At 41.5% G+C, this 20,351-nt stretch overlaps 1 protein-coding gene across 1 annotated transcript in view; it reads right to left on the minus strand.

Annotated features, from left to right (window-relative positions):
• DNAJC2 (DnaJ heat shock protein family (Hsp40) member C2) overlaps positions 1-20,351 on the minus strand; it is a 1,234,748-nt gene that overhangs the window by 625,049 nt on the left and 589,348 nt on the right. Inside the window, exon 12 of the mRNA XM_044088515.1 lies at positions 5,185-5,306. Coding sequence (XP_043944450.1) covers positions 5,185-5,306 — 122 coding nt within the window. The remainder of the gene's footprint in view (positions 1-5,184; positions 5,307-20,351) is intronic.

The following is a 20,351-nucleotide window of genomic DNA, read 5'->3' on the forward strand; positions in this document are numbered from 1 at the left end:
ACTACTACAAGGGAAATTAACGGACAGTGTCAGTGCAGTGCAGGCATTTCCTCTTGTATACTGTAAGGAATATGCAAAGAAACCCCCCCCCAAGAGTTTCAGTTAACCAAAACAAAATACTAGTGATGTACTACATAAACATGAAGAAGGTATGAAGTGCAGAATATTTTATGCAATCTCACATTTCTATGTAGTACAGCATGCCTCATACAAAGCACAATACCACTACCACAAGCCTGACTAGCTTGGTCTGCAAAGCTATGGAAAGGATCACCATGGACCTCATAAACAAAGATATTGGGGACCTACAGACACTGGATCTTACCCAGTTTGGCTTTGTTAAGGGCAGATCCTGCCTCTTAAACCTGGTTGATTTCTTTGAAACAGTCACCAAGGCCATTGACGAGGGGAAGGTGGTCCAGACAGCCTACCTGGACCTTGCAAAAGCCTTCGATACAATACCCCACTCGGGCATTATAGATAAGCTCACCAGCTTAAATATAAACCCCTATATCAGATGGGTTGCAAACTGGCTCAAGGACAGAACCCACATGGTTACCATTGCTGGAGTCATGTCAGACTCCAAACCAGTTACAAGTGGCATCCCACAAGGCTCAGTCCTGGGACCTCTCTTGTTTGGTATATATTTCTCGGAGATACAGGCCAGCACGGAAGGACTGTGGCTGACCAAGTTCGCAGATGACTGCAAACTGGGTGCCATAATTGACTCTCCTGCCAACACAAGCATCCTCCAAAAGGGCCTCATAGAAACAGACAACTGGTGCCAGAGCCATGGCCTCAAGCTAAATGCCGAAAAGTGTATAGTCATCCCCTTTGGCAAAAACAAAGTGCCCACAAATTACCACATAGGTGGTAATCCATTAAGTACAGAAGAAGTAATTAGGGACCTGGGGACCCAAGTTGATAGCAATCTCTCATTTGACAACCACGTGGCCAAAGTGGTTAGAAAAACATTTTATATAGCCCACCTAATCATGAAGGGATTCACATCTAGCTCAGGGGAGGTCATCGTGCCTCTTTACTCATCCCTCATCAGGCCCATAATTGAGTACAATGCCCCTTTTGGGATGTACCTTACCAGACACCTGCAGCAACTGGAAAGACCCCAAAAGTACCTCACCAAGAGGATCAAAGGGCTCAAACAGATGCCATATGTTGCCTGGTTAAAGAAACTCCAGCTCTACTCAGTGGCATACCGCCTGCTCAGAGGCGATCTGTGCCTGATGTATAAAGCCATGTCCAACCCGGAATTAATGGACATGATGCACCTCAGAAAATCCAAATCCCATCGAGCTACGCGCTTGAGAGACTTGAACCTCAGCACTGAAATAAATAGGACATGCTGGAGGGACAGATTCATAACCCAGAGGCTCCCGTCACTCTGGAATAAAATCCCAGTCCAGGTTAGGCAGAGTCCCTCATTGACTCTCTTCAAGAGGAATCTTGATGAGTGGATGGGAGATCGTAGGTTTACCCGGGTATCACTTCTGTGTCACTGTTAGACAGAGGCACAGTATACTAACTTCGAAAAAGGCATAGCAAAATTAATTTAAAATGGGTGGCGAAAGCCAAACACACTCTGGCTAGGCTTATAAATGCCCTAGGGCAGATAGCCTAGTATGAACCTATGAACTAGAGAGATCACGTCTCTGAAACATTAAACACTAAAAAAGTGCTACTTTTAGTGGTAAATAGTGACCTAATGTTAATTTGTTTTACGAAAACACACAAGACATGTTGCTGATGACACACTACACAATAAGCCAAGGATAAATGTTCTAATACAAGCCTCTCTTTTTTTTTTTCCCCCCAAACATCTTCATTAAATTTACACATACAACAAGGGCAATCTTACATTTATATAAACTTAAAACATACAAAATGATATCACTTTAGTTGCAAACACTTATCACAGACACTATTGAAACAACTGTAGTTGTAAACATTATACATCACTTATAAACCATCCAGTCAGTCAGGCATTATATGGCTCATTCAAATCTTGCCTCTTAAACATCGTTCCTGCTCTGCATATATTGTTCCCAGAATTCCCATTTTTTTCCTATGTAGTTTGCTCCTTCCCTTTTCTAAAGGCTCCAATTCCAGTTGTTTTATCTCTGTTACTATATTCACTACTTCCAATAAAGTTGGTCTAGACTTTGATTTCCTAATACAAGCCTCTTTTGACAGAAATAATTATGTCAAGAGTAAGAAAAGAGAATAATGACTGCTGCTGATCCACCGGTGATAGGTTCATAGGTGTATACTAGGCCAACGGCCCTGCAGCCTAGCCTACAGAAGTGCCCCTGGCATCATGCCGCCGTTAGTTCCCAGTGCCTCTATCAAGTAGAGCCACTGGAGTGATCCCCGGGGTGAACTTTCTATTTCCCATCCGCTCATCAAGATTTCTCTTGAAACGGGCCAGTGAGGTGCTCTGCTTGACATGTATGGGAAGTCTATTCCAGGGCATGGGCAGTCTCTGGGTTATGAACCTGTCCCTCCAGCATGTTCTGTTGATTGTGGTAATGAGGTTGAGGTCTCTGGAGTGTGTTGAGGTCTCTGGAATGTGTGGTGCAGAGGGATTGGGATTTCTTTAGGTGTAACATTTGTAACAGGGCTGAGTCAGACATGGCTTTAAGTCAAGCAGAGATCGCCTCTTAACAGACGATAGGAGACAGAGAAAAGCTGGAGTTTTTTTTGAGTCTGTCCCTGTAGGGCATGTGTTTAAGGTCTAGGATCCTCTTTGTGAGGTACTTTTGTGGCCTTTCCAGCTGTTGCAGGTGTTTAGTGAGATACATGCCAAATGGGGCATTATATTCAATGACTGGTCTAATGAGGGAAGAGTAGAGAGAGATGATTCTTCCTTGATGCAAAACCCTTGGTAATGAGATGTGCCACATAAAAAGGACTTTCTGACCACAGTGGCAATGTGGTGGTCGAAGGAGTGGTTGCTGTCAACCTGTGTCCCCAGATCTCTTATAACACCTTCAGTGTTCAGTGGGCTACCATCAGGAATGACTATGCATTTTTTGGCATTAAGCTTAAGGCCATGGTTTTGACACCAGTCGTTGGTCTCAGTGAGGCCTTTCTGTAGGATGTCTACATCACTTGGGGAGTTAATAATGGCTCAGAGCTTGCAACAGTCAATGAACTTGGTCAGCCAGAGTCCCTCTGTGTTGGCCTGGACTTCTGAGAAGTAGATGCCAAACAGAAGAGGACCCAGGACCGATCCCTGTGGGACTCCACTTGTGACTGGTCAGCAGTCTAACTTAGAGTCTGCTACTTTCACACTGTGGGTTCTGTGAGCCAATTTGTCACCCACCTAGTGATATAGGGGTTGATGCCTAGTTTGGTGAATCTATCAATAATTCCTGAATGGGGAATGGTATCAAAGGCCTTGGCCAGATCGAGGTAGGCTGTATGAACTGCCTTGCCCTCATCCACAGCTCTGGTGACTGACTCAAAGAAGTCAACCAGGTTGAGCAGGCATGATCTACCCTTCACAAAACCAAATTGTGGGGGATGCAGAGTTTGGAAATTCCCTAAATCCTTGTTGATTAAGTCCATGATGATGCACTGCATAGCCTTACTTATCAGACTCTTCAGGCTAATGGGGCGATAATTCCCAGGGTCTGTAGTTGCTCCCCCTTTATGGAGAGGGTTGAATGTAGCAGTGTGCCAATCGGTAGGGACAAAGCCGGAGGTGAGGTTGTGACTGAACAGAGCACACAGGTGCGGTATAGTTCACTATGTAGTTCAGTTCACTTTGTAGTTCATGTATAACACAGCCAGGGATATTGCTGGATTCCATGGAAGCTGTATTGTTGGCCTTAGATAATGCAGCTTTAACCTGTGCTGCTGTATTGTTGGCCTTAGATAATGCAGCTTTAACCTGTGCTGCAGTCATGCTGGGAGCCTGGCATTCTTCTGGTATTATGATTGGTCCTTTAGGAGGGGGGAGAGAGGGGTAAAGTTGGCACTGAATCTGTCGGCTAGTATGTTGGCAATATCTGTTGGCTTAGTACAGAAGGTACCATTGTGCAGTAACTTGAAGCAAATCTGGGTATTGCCGTGGGGATTCTTGTACAACTGTAGAAGGCTTTGTAGTGGTTTTTAGTGTCTGCCGCAATTCTGTCTTCATAGCTAGCTTTAGAGGTTTTGATGAGGGATCTCAACTTTTTGTTGAGGCTAATAAGGGAGTTTTTCCAGTCTTGGGACTTCACCTTTTTCTACAGGTTTCTCCCTTCTGTTGTAGAGTTTGTTAATGGCAGGGGACCACCAAATTGGCTTCCTTTTTTTGGAGGAGAGTGTCTTGGTTCTGTTGGGTACGGCTAGTTCCATGCATTTATGTACGTGTTTGTACAGTGCACCATGCATTTATGTACGTGTTTGTACAGTGCACTGGTGTACGAGTCGGCAGTCATGGATCTATTTTCCATTTGCATGGGTGCCGTGAAGTTAGCCACCTCTGTTTTTAGGAACCCAATGTCAGCTTTAGAGAAGTTTCTCATGATGGTTACCTTTGCTGGTGGTGTAGGTGAGATGTGGATTTCCACAGTAATTAGTTTGTGGTCGGATCTAAACAGGGCAGAATTGACTACTGGTGTTGAGCAACAGTGCCCATGTTAGTAATAACCAGGTCAAGGATGTTACTTCCTCTACTGGGAGTAAAAATGAGCTGGTCCAGCGCATTGGAATTAATGAATTCCAGGAAGCATTGGGCAAGTGTATTGGTGCATGAGTAGTTTTCTCAGTTAATGGTGAGGTAGTTGAAGTCACCCAGTATGAAAGTGTTTTGTTGGACCCTAATAGTTTCCAGGGTGCTTAGGAACGTGGAGTGAGATTCTTGGGGCATGGTTGGGGACCTATAGCAGGCTACGACCTGAATCGCTATCTTACCTACTGTTAGTTGTACCTGAAGCATCTCTGACGCATTATGCTGGGCTACTAGTATTACTGATAGTATTACACCAACTACATGTTCAAGCAAAAGTGTAATTTGGGGGAAGGTGAATATAAAAAAGCAGAATACAACAGAGAAAAACATTAAAACAGTAAACTTAAAAAGTGATGTATTAAGGGCAATAACTGTACAATAAAATACAAATTACATTTGCCCAGTTTATGACAGTGAAACTAGTCAGTGCTGACCAGTTATCATACCTTTTCTTTGGCTTCAAGTTCTTTTTTCTTAGCATCTGCCTTAGCTTTCTTTTCTGCTTCTTTCCTTGCTTTTTCTTCTTCTTTGAATTTTTTTATCCGTGGGTCACAGTTATATGCAGTGTCTAGTAAAATAAAGTCAGGTAACTATTAGCATTAGTCTTTGAAAAGACAATCAATATTACCAATACTAAAAAATAAAAATTTCTAGTTTTTACTGTAAATGTTATTCTAAGCAATGTAATGCACAACATGAAGCAGGTAAAAAAAAAGTTATGTACTTACCATAACGTTACATCTGTGTTGTCTTTTTTCATTCCTCCTCAACTGATGGGGGTTCAGATCTGAGGCCTTGGACCTGACTCAGCCGCTGTAAAAGCTTGTGGCAACCCAGAACTCTCGAGTTTCTCCCTTACCCACAATGTATCCTCCTCATTACCTCAGACCTTGTTTGCAATCTATAAAGATGGACCTTTACAACTTTATACATATATGTGTATAATTCAGATAAAGAGAGAGACAAAGAGAAAGAAAAGAGGCAATGCCACATCTGGAGCTGGTAATGTTCGAAAAATATAACAAAACGTTTACATCTGCTCGCTCTTCCAGAATAAACATAAAAAGGGTTGGTGGAAGGGGAGTCAAGGAGGAATGGAAATAGACAACACAGATGGAATGTTATGGTAAGTATATAACTTTTTTATCTGATGTTTTCAATTTTCATTCTGTCCTCAACTGATGGGGCAGTCTCCAGCTACTTAGATCCCTGGGTGGATTCAGGAAGGATATTTCTGAGCACCACTGAGCTGAAAAATGCCCTACCACTGGACACCACACTCAGCTTATAATGAGAGATAAAAGTTTGAGGGGGAAGCCCAAGTTGCTGCTCAACAAATATCACCCATGGAAGCTGTTGAGTGGAAAGCTGAAGAGGAAGTAGCTACAACTCTGGTTTAATGAGCCCATACTTTGTATGGCAAGTCATACCTAACTTGTTGTAAATCAAGGAAATACAGTCAGTAATCCGTTTAGCTAAGGTGACTTTAGATACAGGTGAGCCCAATCTCAAATCAACAAAGGATACAAACAATTTTATCAGTCGTTCTGATATCTTTTGTCCTATGAAGATGGAAACGTAACTGTCTATGCACATCTAGCAAATGCAACAAGTACTCTTCTTTGTTGGAATAATTCGGGAAGAAGACTGGTAGACTGATGCACCAATTAATGTTGACATGTGATACTACCTTGGACAAAAAGGATGCATTGGTTAATAAGGAACTCTACCCTTATGGAAAACGAGATATGGAGGTTTCAACAACAATGCCTGAATTTCTGATATTTGTCTGGCAATGTGATGGCAACTAAAAATAAGGTCTTCTAACACAAAAATTTAAGGTCACAATCATGGGCAAACTCAAAGGGTGGAAGAATCAAGGAATGCAGTTGTCAGATTCAGATCCCATTGTGGCAATGGATCTCTAAAAGGGGGTTTAAGAAGAATTGTGCCACGCAATAAAGCTTTACATAGTTTATGAGAGGCTAGCAAACTGCCATCAAACCCAATGTGGAAATTAGAAATTGCTGCCAACTGGACTCTCACTGTTGAAGAACTGGCACCTTGGTTAAAAAACAGTGCCAAGAACTCCAGCACACGACTAACTGGGGCCAAGAAAGGGTCTGCATGCTTTTGAATAGCCCAGTGTTCAAATCAATGTTAGCATAAAGTTTCCTAGTGGATGGTTTAAGGGAATACAAGAAGATGTGACGAATAGGGGACGAAAGCATCGATTGTCTGGCTATTACTGGAATTGGAGAAACCAAGCTCTCAAACTTGAGGTTCGGAAGGTCTGGATGTATCATGCCCATGGGTGAGAAAGTCTGGAGCTGGGTCCAGAATCCAAGCCTGGTGAATTAAGTGAGGCCACAGGAAGGGAAACAATCTGTTGAGGCCAAAAGGGGGCAATGAGGATGACCTTGGTCTTTCAACCTGGAAGCTCTCTGAAGGAACTTTGCAATTAGGGGATATGCATCAAGTCATCCGGGGGGGGGGGCAATTGTGGAGAAGCATCCCCTCGGTGACTCCCTCAGTGGGGGGATTAGGGCAAAATATCTGTTGCACTTGTTTAGGACAGATGCAAAGAGATTGCAGCAAGGATGGCCCCACTTGTGAAATATTTGTTCTGCAACTTTCTGGTTGAGGGACCATTCATGAGGTAACAAGTATGCACCTGCTCAGCTTGACTGCTAGCACGCTGGAGTTCCCTGACATATGCGTTGCTAAGAGAAAGGGTTGGAAGATATTGCCCATTGCCACATTCTTAGTGCTTCTCAACACAGAAGGTATGATCTGGTTTCTTCCTTGTTTGTTGATGTACCAAATGGCAAAGCATCCTTACAGGCTTGCAACATGAAAAGCACTGCTCTCAACTCCAGTACATTCATATGCAAATTGGCCTCTCCAGGAGACCACATGCCTTGGACTGTCTTTCCCAGGTAATGCACCCCCACCCTAGCTGGGAAGTGTCTGTGGTCACTATGGCCTTGGGCTATGAGGGGGACAGATGGACGACCCTGTAGCAACTGATAACATTGGATCCACCACATCAGACTTTTCTTGCACAGGTTGATAATTCGTATTGGAGCTGACAAGGGTAGTTGAAGAATCTATCACTGATGCCAACATCTACTGGAGAATCCTCATATAAAACCTGGCTAGCGGAACAAGGGTTATCGCTGCCACCATTGATCCTAGAGCTTGCAGAACTAGGTGGGCCAAGATCGTGGTACTCCAAAGTATCTTGTAGACTTGTTACCTTAAAGTCTGAACTCTGGGAATGGAAAGGGAGGCTACTGTTGACCTTGTGTCAAGGAGAGCTCCTATGAATTATTTGAGATAGCTCTACATTTGACTTCTCAAAATTTATGGTTATTCCTAACCTTGTGCAAGCATGGATGACTTCTCTTGCCATGATGAGTTGATGCCTGGTCTTAGATGTAAGGAGCCGTCGTCTAAGTATGGAAATGCATGAAATCCTTGTAGTCTCAAATGAGCTGCTACCACTGACATACATTTGGTGAACACCCTGGGGTTGTGGTGAGACCAAAGAGGAGTGCTTTATAAGATAGTACACATCCTGCAGATCTACTGAGCACATACAATTATCCTTTTCCAAAAACAGAAGAATGGACTGAACCGTGACCATCCAGAACTTTGTCTTTCGAACAAATCTGTTTAGGCTGCTGAAATCCAGAACTGGTTGCCAGTCCCCTGTTTTCTTTGCCTCTAAAAGAATCTTGAGTAACTTCCGGATCCGTTCTGGTCTGGGGGGACCTCTTGGATGACTCTCTTGTTTAGCAGCTTTTGTATTTGAATGGTTGCCTAATCCCTCTGATTGGGTGGAATATCAGGAATTTGTCTAAAAAATGGAGGGAGGGAAAATGGAATTATATACCCTCTGGATACAGTCCTCTGCACCCAAGTATCTTTTGTTATTTCTAGTCAGGCTTTCTGGTGCAGGGACAAAGGACCCCTGATTGCCTCTACAGGGGGACAATCAGGTCTCCATTCAGGAGCACTGGAAGGGTTTGCCAAAGAATGGTTCTCTGGACCTATGGTGATGCGGGTCTCCTCTGCCACAAGGGCAATGTCTACCATTTGACTTTTCCCCTCTGCCTCTGGGGCAAGACTCTCTGTGTGTGTCCTGGAAAGATCCTTGTGATTTCCTAAACCACGTCTTTCCACCCCACAGATGACTCCTTGAGAAGGATCATTGGGGGGGGGGGTGGAAAAACGCATGTCCATAGCAGAAAGGGTCTTTCCATCCTTCGCACACCTGGACAACATATCTTTCACATTGGGGCCAAAGAGAGACATGCCGTCAAAATGAGCATTGTTGAACGTAGACTTAAAAGGCTTCATGAAGTCACACAAGCACATCAAGGTGCGTCTCCTGATGGCAATGCCTGAACCTACTGCCCCTTGAGGTTTCTTCTGCCACATTGGAAATAAGCAAACACCAGAAAAGCCAAAAAAACACAAACTGGATAAAAAAGCTAGGAAATCACTCCACTGGTCACCCACAAGTAAAAAATAAAGTTAGTTTTATAAGCACTTTTTGTCTCTCCTTATAGGGAGACTTCTTCAGATAACCGACATGTACAAATTCAAAGTTTAAATAAAAAAGTCATCAATCATGTGACAACACACACCTCCATTTAAAGACACCCTTCCCTATGAGATCCACATATTAACTAACATTTATTTCAATATTTTACAAGTAATGCCTTAAATATACTCTTACTAAAATATTTAGCCTAAAATTCAAAATCAACATTTATTTCATGTATATTTTTATTTTTAATGTCTTCATTCTGATGAAAATTAAAATATTAAAATAATTTATTAAAAATATTAAAATAATTTATCTGACCCATTCTGTCCACATGACAGCACCTTACAACCAGATGGTATAGACTCACTCACACCTTTCATGAGCCTACCTCTCCAGACTTTTCAGTTTAAGAATACACAGGATAGAATACACTTCAATCAATCCTGGAAAATGGCAGGCGTCTGTACGAAGCTGTCACCTCAACTCAAGTTTCTCCAACATTAATGAATCGGGACCACCTCTTCCATTTGAATTCACACAGTCAGTAGCCCTAAATTTGAATGTATGATCTGGAAATGCTTCAACATGTCTAGCTAGTGCACTTTCTTTTTTCATTTTGGAAATATAATATAAATGCTCATATACTCTTTCCCTTAATTTGCGGTCCGTTTTTCCAATATAGAAAGCCAGACAGTGTTGGCACTGAGCCATGTAAACTACTGCTCTACTCTTGACAGTTGCACTTATGTTTGGTCACATATTTCTGTTCCCTCAACGTGAAGCATTGGCCAACCTGCATGTGTTTGCAAAAGTTACACATATTACATTACATTTACCCATACCTGTTCGTGTACTTACACCTTTTGCCTTGTATTGTAATATATTTTTCAGGTTTTGCACTATTCTTGGTGCTTCACAGAATTTATGTCTGAGAACATTGTCATTCATAATTAATGACCAGTTTTTGTTAATAAGCGAGTATAAAGCTGGAGCATTGACACTGTATCTAGTAATCAGAGCTGTAGTACTGTATTCTCTCGTCCTTGGTACCATACTCATGTCCCCCACATTGTTACCTCCTATCGTACCCTTAATGCTCAAAATTGGTTTGTAAAAAACACCGGCCCTCTTATCCTGGACTTCTCTAATCAATTCATTGATTAGCTGTTCTGGATAACATCTTACCCTAAACATGTTCCTCAGGTTATTGCATTCCAACACAAATTCATCATCACTGGTCACCATCCAGGCAGCTCTTACTAATTGCCCCTTGACTACTGAACGTTTTTGATGTAATGGATGGCAACTAGTAAAGTGAAGGAATGTGTTGGAATATGTTTCCTTCCAGATAATTTGTGCACAATAACTGCTGGTAATGATGTCTTTCCTAAGGTTAACGTCCAAATAGGCTATTGATTCAGTGCTGAAAGTAAATGTGAATGTAAAAAAACTGGGTTGTATTGTTAAAATAAGTAACCATATCTGTAGCCTGTTTTTCGTCCCCATTAAAAATCAGAAATATCATCCAAGAACCTAGTATAATGGATAATCCGGTTGGCAATCTCCTCATTGTTTCTCACAAAATGCCACTCCCAATATGCCATTACTAAGTTCGCTAGGTTGGCACCACATGGTGGACAGGACCAGCTCGAATGTCACACTGATGGGGGAAGGGATGTGAATTTAACATGTGTACCAATAACACTGTTTTACAGCACAATAAACCACTCCCATGCCTGATAAAAAGGTTGTTGAAGGTTATGAAATTCTGTGGTAGCACTATGTCTAGGAGTTCACATACAAGAGAAACTTCATCCTCAGGTGCTCCTTTACTGTGCATCATATAGCTTACCCATTCTACTCCTTCTATATGAGGAATAGAAGAATATAGGTCTTTTACGTCAACTATGATAAAATTGTAAATGGGGTTAAACTCTATTGCATTAATGCTTGAGAGGAAGGTCCAGGAGTCTTTGCAAATTTGACTCTCCTGGGTCACATATCTACAACTTTTGATCTATGACCTTTGCCAGGGAGTACGTGATACTGTGCCTTGCGTCCACCAACGGTCTCATGGGGGCATTTATTATACTTTTATGGACCTTTGGTATTCCAAAAAGTACTGGAATTCTTGGGGCTGGCATTACTAAATAGTTGAAGAGGTCTATATTAATCCTAGCCTCAATGAACAGGTCATTTAACCAAGATTTAATTCTTGAATAAGCTGTATTAACCTCTGATCTAGAGACTTCCTCATAAGTTTCACTGTTCAACACATTTTCCATCCTGTTGATGTAATCTTCAGTAAACATAATTGCCAACCCGCCCCCCCCCCCCCTATCGGGTTGCATTACACGTATCGCTCCCTGTCTTAGCCCTTCTAACAATTTTTCATTCTTACTAATGTTTTGGACAAATATATTCTGCCTGTTGCCTTGTTCTATTGTGCTTCTTAAGTCCAACTCACAAATTTGTTCGAAAAGATGCAAAGTAGGGTGTAAAGGTGGATAAAATATACCAGCCAGTTTATACTCGTTCATGACATTATCTTGAACAAATAACACCCTAAAGTTTAGTTTCCTTACGAAAAGTTTCAGGTCTATAAGTGTATTTGCAATGTCCAATTTGAATGAAGGAACAAAACTCTGCCCCTTGGCTAAAAAATCCACCAAGCTCTGTTCAATATTCATCGTTGTATAATTATATATTTTAAAGTCACGGTCAGAGTTATATACGATCTCACAGGTATGTTCAGATTGCTTCTCTCCATAAATTATCTGCAGCTGCTCCGCCTGCTCTAATATTTCTTCTATTACTTCTAATATTCCTGGCCTTCCTATAAACAAATGATGGGGCTTCACCTAAGATGTTAATCAGAAAAGGGTTCAAATGATGGTAACAACAATACTAACTAATTATACAATTATATAGGTTTTTAGGGTTCTTGTACACAGACCTGAAGAAGTCTAAAAGGACGAAAGCGATCTTTGTTAACAATAGGTTATGAAAATAGAAACTGATTTTTACATGCAAAATGTATATGTATATATTTATATATACTTTTTGATCGCAAAATGAACTAAGGTTGATATATTTCCAGCCATGTAGTATATTGCCTTGTATAAAATCACAGACTTAATAATCTACTTAATAATTTGGTTAAATAAGATGTACCATTAAAGTACATTAGGGCTATATATTATTATGACAGCTACTAGGTAGGGCAGGACCAGCTTGAATGTCACACTGATGGGGGAAGGGATGTGAATTTAACATGTGTACCAATAACACTGTTTTACAGCACAATAAACCACTCCCATGCCTGATAAAAAGTATATATATATATATATATATATATATATATATATATATATATATATATATATATATATATATTTATTTATTTATTTATTTAGAAAGCTTGTGAGGAAATCATTACTCTTTTTGTTTTACTTGGATTGCTTGTCTGTGTACTTAATAAAGGATTTTCGACTGGAAACAGACTGCCTGCCTTGCTTGGAGTAATGCTGTAGAATTATATATTTTCGATTATTACTTTTTGACTTGACAAGTTTACGTTCGCTACTTCTACTACTGTTGTCTGATCTTATTAATATACAGTGATTAACTAGAAATATATGGACTGAAAATCTTCCACACAGAGAAGTTTCTTACACTGTTTTGAATAATTGTAACAGATCTTTATGAAAATCAGACCCTCTCTACTAGACCCGTAGGGTATTGCCAACTCCTCAGCCCTTTAGGTACATATTCCAACACATTCCTTCACTTTACTAGTTGCCATCCATTACAGCAAAAACATTCAGTAGTCAAGGGGCAATTAGTAAGAGCTGCCCGGATGGTGACCAGTGATGATGAATTTGTGTTGGAATGCAATAACCTGAGGAATGCGTTTAGGGTAAGATGTTATCCAGAACAACTAATCAATGAATTGATTACAGAAGTCCAGGAGAAGAGGGCCGGTAGTTTTTACAAACTGATTTTGAGAATTAAGGGTACGATAGGAGGTAACAATGTGGGGGACATGAGTATGGTACCAACGACAAGAGAATACAGTACTACAGCCCTGATTACTAGATATAGTGTCAGTGCTCCAGCTTTATACTCCCTTATTAACAAAAATTGGTCATTAATTATGAATGACAATGTTCTCAGGCATAAATTCTGTGAAGCACCAAGAATAGTGTTCCAACGAGGGCAAAACCTGAAAAATATATTACAATACAAGGCAAAAGGTGTAGGTACACAAACAGGTATGGGTAAATGTAATATGTGTAACTTTTGAAAACACATGCAGGTTGGCCAATGCTTCACGTTGAGGGAACAGAAATATGTGACCAAACATAAGTTCAACTGTCAGAGTAGAGCAGTAGTTTACATGGCTCAGTGCCAACACTGTCCGGCTTTTTATATTGGAAAAACGGACCGCAAATTAAGGGAAAGAGTATATGAGCGTTTATATTTCCAAAATGAAAAAAGAAAGTGCACTAGCTAGACATGTTGAAGCATTTCCAGATCATACATTCAAATTTAGGGCTACTGACTGTGAATTCAAATGGAAGAGGTGGTCCCGATTCATTAATGTTGGAGAAACTTGAATTGAGGTGGCAGCTTCGTACAGACGCATGCCATTTTCCAGGATTGAATGAAGTGTATTCTATCCTGTGTATTCGTAAATTGAAAAATCTAGGGAGGTAGGCTCATGAAAGGTGTGAGTGAGTCTATACCCTCTGGTTGTAAGGTGCTGTCATGTGGACAGAATGGGTCAGGATAAATTATTTTAATATTTTAATAAATTATTTTAATTTTCATCAGAATGAAGACATTAAAAATAAAAATATACATGAAATAAATAATGTTGATTTTGAATTTTAGGCTAAATATTTTAGTAAGAGTATATTTAAAACATTACTTGTAAAATATTGAAATAAATGTTACAGTTAATATGTGGATCTCATAGGGAAGGGTGTCTTTAAATGGAGGCGTGTGTTGTGTCACACGATTGATGACTTTTTTATTTAAACTTTGCATTTGTACAAGTCTGTTATCTGAAGAAATCTCCCTATAAGGAGAGACGAAAAGCGCTTAACAAAACGGACTTTATTTTGTACTTGTGAGTGACCAGTGGAGTGATTTCCTAGCTTTTTTATCCACATTGGAAATAAGCCTCATGTACGAGTTAGATATCAATTGTAGGGTTGCCAGCTGTGAGGTGACAGAATTCTTCACCTCCTCAGACACTGCTCCTGCAAGGGTATCAGAGCGTTCTCTTTATCAGATCCCTTTGAATCTGGTGAAATGTGCCAGATAGTTCAGGAACCTAAAGGCGAAGGTCCCTGTAGCACAGACATGCTTCCCAAACCTGTCCATCGCCTGCAACTCCTTGCTGGTTAGATGAACAGAAGCAATTTCATCAGCTAGTTCCTTTCTGGTGGCCTCTGCTATGACCATCGCATCAATGGGGGGCACTTAGACTAGAAGTGTTCGTCTTCTGTAGGGGTCATAATTTTATCAGGCTTCCTTGGTATGGACTCATAGGTGTCAGGCTCCTTCCATGCCCAATTCAAGGAGCTCATCGGCATGATGAATCACCAAAGACATAGATAGGTTGGTACCAAATGCCTCCAGGAGCACTGATCCTGCTGAAGGATTGCTGGAGCCACCACTCTGTTATAGGATTTCAAGGATGCCTCAGAACAAGTCATCCACAGGAGTAACCCATGGGGACCATTTGCACTCGTTAATCTGCATCTTCGGTGACAGATTCAAGAGAATCTAGATGTCTCCTCTTACATGTCTTCTTCTGAGGGACCTCCTCAGTGGAATAATCTGGGGAGGTATCAGAAGTGGTAGAAATACCCAATTGGTTCTCCTGAGACTTTGGTACCGGCTGTTCCTGTGGGAGGGTAACCTGAGACTTGACGCACAGCAGGGGAAGATATAGGACCCAAGGGGATATGACCCATCTGGGTCATGTAAGCTGACAAGGCTCTTCTAAAAACCTAAAAGCTGACTTTCCCAGAGAGGGATAGGAACCCAGGTCTGAAAGGAGAGCTTTCTGATCCTTGTTCCTTCCCTGCTTTGAGGAAGGCCACCCACAGGCAGAAGTCAGAGCCAAATGGACCCTTGCCAGAGCTTCAAGGTGTAGAGATGGCTCAGAAGCCCTCTGAGTTGACTGAAACACCTCGGATCTGACAGGATAGAATCAGCTCTGAGAGCTCTCTGGATCCGATAGCACCCAGGAGCTCAAAGCAAACTCTGGATCAGAGGATACAGTGATCTTTGGATCCGAAGGAGACGGGACTGGACAACTCAGATCCAAGGGCTCCAAACCCACAGAGGGGTGTCAGAGGAAGAAGAGTGAGAGAAGGTGGTGTCTTGGATATATGGGTTTCCTGACCCAAAGGGGTAGGAGCCAAAGCAACAACTGGGTGGCTCTGCGCCAAAAGTATCTGTCTCAATACCCTCTCCACATCTTCTACAGTGAGGCACCTAGAAAAACGACAGGACTGCCTGAAAGGAGAATTTGGTCTATAAAGAAGAGGAGAAGGCACTCTCGATAGGAGAGGATCCACAGATGGGGAGTACCTTATCCTAGATGTACGTCCCGTAGTCTAGGAAGCGCCAATGTCTTCGGATCTGATGAATACTTAGTTTTCAGAGACTTCAGATCCGAAGAAACAGATAGTATGATCTGAAGACAGACTTTTTACTTTTGTCTGATCTGAGGGGGTCGGATCAGATAATTTAATTTTCTTTTTCCTGGATGGATCCGAGGAAGCTGTTGGATCCAAGGAAAACCTTTTTGAAGTTTTCTCCAAGGTCTTCGAGGAAGCAGACGAGCTCAGACATGACTGAGACAACTTTTTGGACATCTCTTCAGAGATGGCATCACCAAAGGAAGATGGTAAAACCCCCTTCAAGATTAATCTGTTCTTGTGTTCCACTAACACTTGAGGGTTGAAGGCATGACATGTCGCACAACTCTCTTGAAAATGGTGGGGGCCAAGGAAGTAGACACAAAGGGAATGCGAGTCAGAGAAGGGAATCTTTTGTCTGTACTTCCCATGCTTCTTAAAACCCACGGGTGTTTTTTCCTTTTCAGCCATGTTAAGAACAAATGGCTATAGGAACTACACAGAAGAAAGTGCATCACGATCAACAAAAGCCAACGACAAAACTGAAGGCAAAAACTATCAAGAATATTGGGAATTTTTTTTTCAACAAGAAAAGGGGGGAAAGGACTACCTTCAAAGGTAGTAAGGCTACGATAAACGTAGAAGGGGTATGGAAGAGGAAAACAGGGAGAAAGAGATAATGATAGTATTCAGAGCACTCTAGTAAAATGAAGAGAAAAATAAAGAAAGATTATAGTAGAAGAAATACAAGTACTTATCTATCCCAAGTAGCTCGAGAGTCAAACAACCGTGTCTTTCACCTAACAGCAGCAGCAAACGAGATCTGAGGTAACGGGGAGGATGCATTGTGGGTAAGGGAGAAGCTCAAGAGTTCTGGGTTGCCCCAGGCTTTTACATCGGCCAAGTCAGATCTGACACCTCAGATCCAAACCCATCAGTCGAGGACAGAATGAAAACTGACATCAGACTGAAAGGTCATTGATTAGGTAAATTAATTATAAGGTGAGACAACTGACCTGAAAGCATTCAACTTTATGGGTGCACAAATATAAAGAAAATCAACTGTTCTCTCAAAATCTATACACAGACAAGCCTAACCCCAAAGTGTTCCACGACTGGCAACACAGATGACTTAAACACTCAACAGGCTCTACTCTTTAGATTAATATCACAAGTGTTTTCTACCTGGGAAGGACAGCGATGGGTATGACATAGCTACCAGATACATTCTGAATTGGTTGATCAAGCACAGCAACTCCCAGCTAAAGTATTTCTCACCCCCTGCTCCAACACTTATTTACCTTTAGGAAATGAAGGGCCATCATTCTGGAAGTGGAAACACTTTCACCAAGATAAATTCTCCTATAACTATCGTAAAATAACATTTCTGTTAGGTTTGATGGTTCCATGGTGTACTAATGTGATTTAACTCATGATCAACATCACTGTATTTAAGCAATTTGCCCATGTCATTTAACTCTGATGAGAAGCCAAACACCTCTCACATTATGCCACTTAAATGAAATATTTTGCACTCTGTTTGCATTAAAAAAAAACTTTTAGAACAGAAATGTACAATGGCATTGACCAGCTTTGTAATTCAAGACCCCTAGTACAGATAATCTCAACTCTGTAGTCACAGTATTTAAGACTATAATTTACAACTAGGTCTTGTTTTACACTAATAAAAATAACCACCTTAACTGCTCACAACAGTTTAGAAGGTGTTACAAGTCCATAGAACTCTTTATCACAGACAACACACATCAATAAGCATAAAGACCTCTTAAAGTAGGGCTCCATTTAAAGAACTAAAAAGAACATTTGGTCAAATTAACTATTCACTGTTTCTTATTAAAATAAACGTGCTATGCTGGGATCTATCATACCAAATTGCACTACTTGAATCGCAGCTTTACCACACCAGCTATCACCTCTTACCATTACTATTGCTCCCAACCTATACAACACCAGTAATGCAGGTTATCTCACAAATAAACCCCTCCCTCCAAATCCAAAATCACAATCCTTTCAAAAACATAAAATCTTATCTAAACTACTCAAACTTCTATTACAATTAAAACTGCAATTACAACTCTCCAGACATCCATGCCAACCCAGGACCTGTTGTTGTACATCAAGTTACACCAGCAACTAACTCAATGGAATACGTCTAGCCTATTACTCCTCATCATAAATGTTAGGAACATTACAAATAAGGTACAAGGTTGGTGTAATGCTTAAGGTGCTTGCCTTACAGACACAAGGTGCAGGGTTTGATTCTTGCATGGGGTAATTGGTTGGGCTTAAAATGGCTGACAGGGGCAGTTAGCCTAGTACTACCTATCTCTGTGGTACAATGTGTAAGTGCACTGAATTTAGAGAAAGAGAACAGGTAACCCGGGGTTCAAATCCAGTTTACATATACTTTAAATGGAATGTCCACAGGGATTCCTTACTAAAAGAATACAGGGTGCAAGTAATATGTCCTATGCAGACTGCCTCAAGGCCCTATCCCTGTATTCAGTCTCCTACAAGCTTTTGAGGGGAGATCTATGCCTGGCATACAGGGCACTGTCAGACCCCACTCTGATGGACCTCCTGCATATCCACAAAACAAACAGTACCAGAATTACCCATTCTAAAGACTAAAACCTTGCCTGTGATATAAACAGGACCTGCTGGAGAGATAGGTATGTATCCCAGAGACTACCCACTCTACAGAACAGGCTACCCATTCATGTGAAGCAGAATTCCGCCCTAACCCAATTCAAGTGCAACTTGGACAACTGGATTGGAAACCAGAAATTCATCCCTGGTTTGGCACTTATGTCTCTAATGCAAACAGGTAACTTGTAAATGGTTCATCTCCCAGGCCCCATGCTTATACTTATCAAGGGTACAAAAAGTTGTCAGAGATTTAGGATACATAGCTAGGCTTAAAAAGGCCCTTGTGGTCGCTAGCCTAGTAAACACCTATGAACATGACTTTCATGACATTTTCATGTACTTTCCAGACATAGCTATTCTAACTGAAACCTGGCTAAAACCAGACAAGAGTAACAATCAAATTCTACCTCCCGGATACAATACTTTTCAGAAAGACAGAAAGTACAGTTTTGTACCTACCACAAATGTAGATGTTCGAGTGTTCACCCTGCTGCGGTCATCACACTTGGGTTATCCTGCCGTCAGGCGGTCCCACAGTCAGCCTGAATTCCAAAGTCTTGGTCCGGCATCGGTTGCTGTCGCTTCTTCCCTGACGTCAGTGCGCCAGGGGTATATAAGAGGCATCCAACGCCATTTTCTTCAGTTTTTCTTGCCCCAGATGTCAGGTTCCCCCAGTAGGTAGGCAAAAAATATATATCTAGCTAGATAAAAATAAAACAATACCTTTAGGCACAAGCAAATACACCACAGAGGTTGTATAGGATAGAGTGGTATGGATAAGTTCAGCTAGTTCAGAGGGGATGGAGGGAGGGTAACCTGGACTGCAGCAGGGTGAACACTCGAACATCTACATTTATGGTAGGTACAAAACTGTACTATGTTCATCGTGTTACCCTGCTGCAGTCATCACACTTGGGTTGAATCCCAAAGCTAAGGATGGGAGGTGGAGCTAAACAGGGTTATAAGAAGCTAGTAGGCCCTGCAAAACTGCAGTGGCAAAACCAGCTCTAGTCTTGGAATATAGAGGTAAGTGATAGTGTTTGGTGAACGTGTGCACTGAACTCCAAGTTGCAGCTTCCAGAATATCCTTGGTTGGCACTCCCCTGAGAAAGGCTGCTGATGTAGCTGTAGCCCTGGTGGAGTGGGGCCTAATGTTAGCAGGTACTGTTTTCCCATGATGCATGTAGCAGAAATGTATGCAATGCCCTATCCATTTAAAAATGGTCTGTTTTGAGATAGCTTTTCCTTGTGATCCTGTAGCATAGGCTACAAAGAGCTGATCAGATTTTCTGAAAGCCTTAGTTTTATCCAAGTAGTAACATAATTGCCTGTGAATGTCCAAAGAGTGCAGGAGTCTTTCTCCTTTGTTCTGGGATTTGGGAAAAAGGTGGGCAAATAAATGGTTTGGTTTAGGGCCACACTGGATACCACCTTTGGCATAAAGGAAGGGTTAGTTCGTAGAGAGACTCTGTCTTGATGAAAAATTAGGAAAGGCTCCACTGCCATTAGTGCCTGTAGCTCTGAGACTCTTCTAGCTGAGGTTATTGTTAGTAGCAGGGCAGTTTTCCATGAAAGAAATTTTAAATCAGCTGAAAAAGCTGGTTCAATGGGCGGCAGTGTAAGCTTTTCCAGAACAAAGTTGAGATCCCAAGTAGGTGTTGGTGCTCTCCTTGGCGGTCTTATGTTCTTAGCCCCTCTGAGGTACTATCTTAGGAGTGGATGTGAG

This window comes from Protopterus annectens, chromosome 11.part0 (assembly GCF_019279795.1).
Source record: "Protopterus annectens isolate FY-2018-M chromosome 11.part0, PAN1.0, whole genome shotgun sequence".
In the NCBI taxonomy this organism is placed as follows: Eukaryota; Metazoa; Chordata; order Ceratodontiformes; family Protopteridae; genus Protopterus; species Protopterus annectens.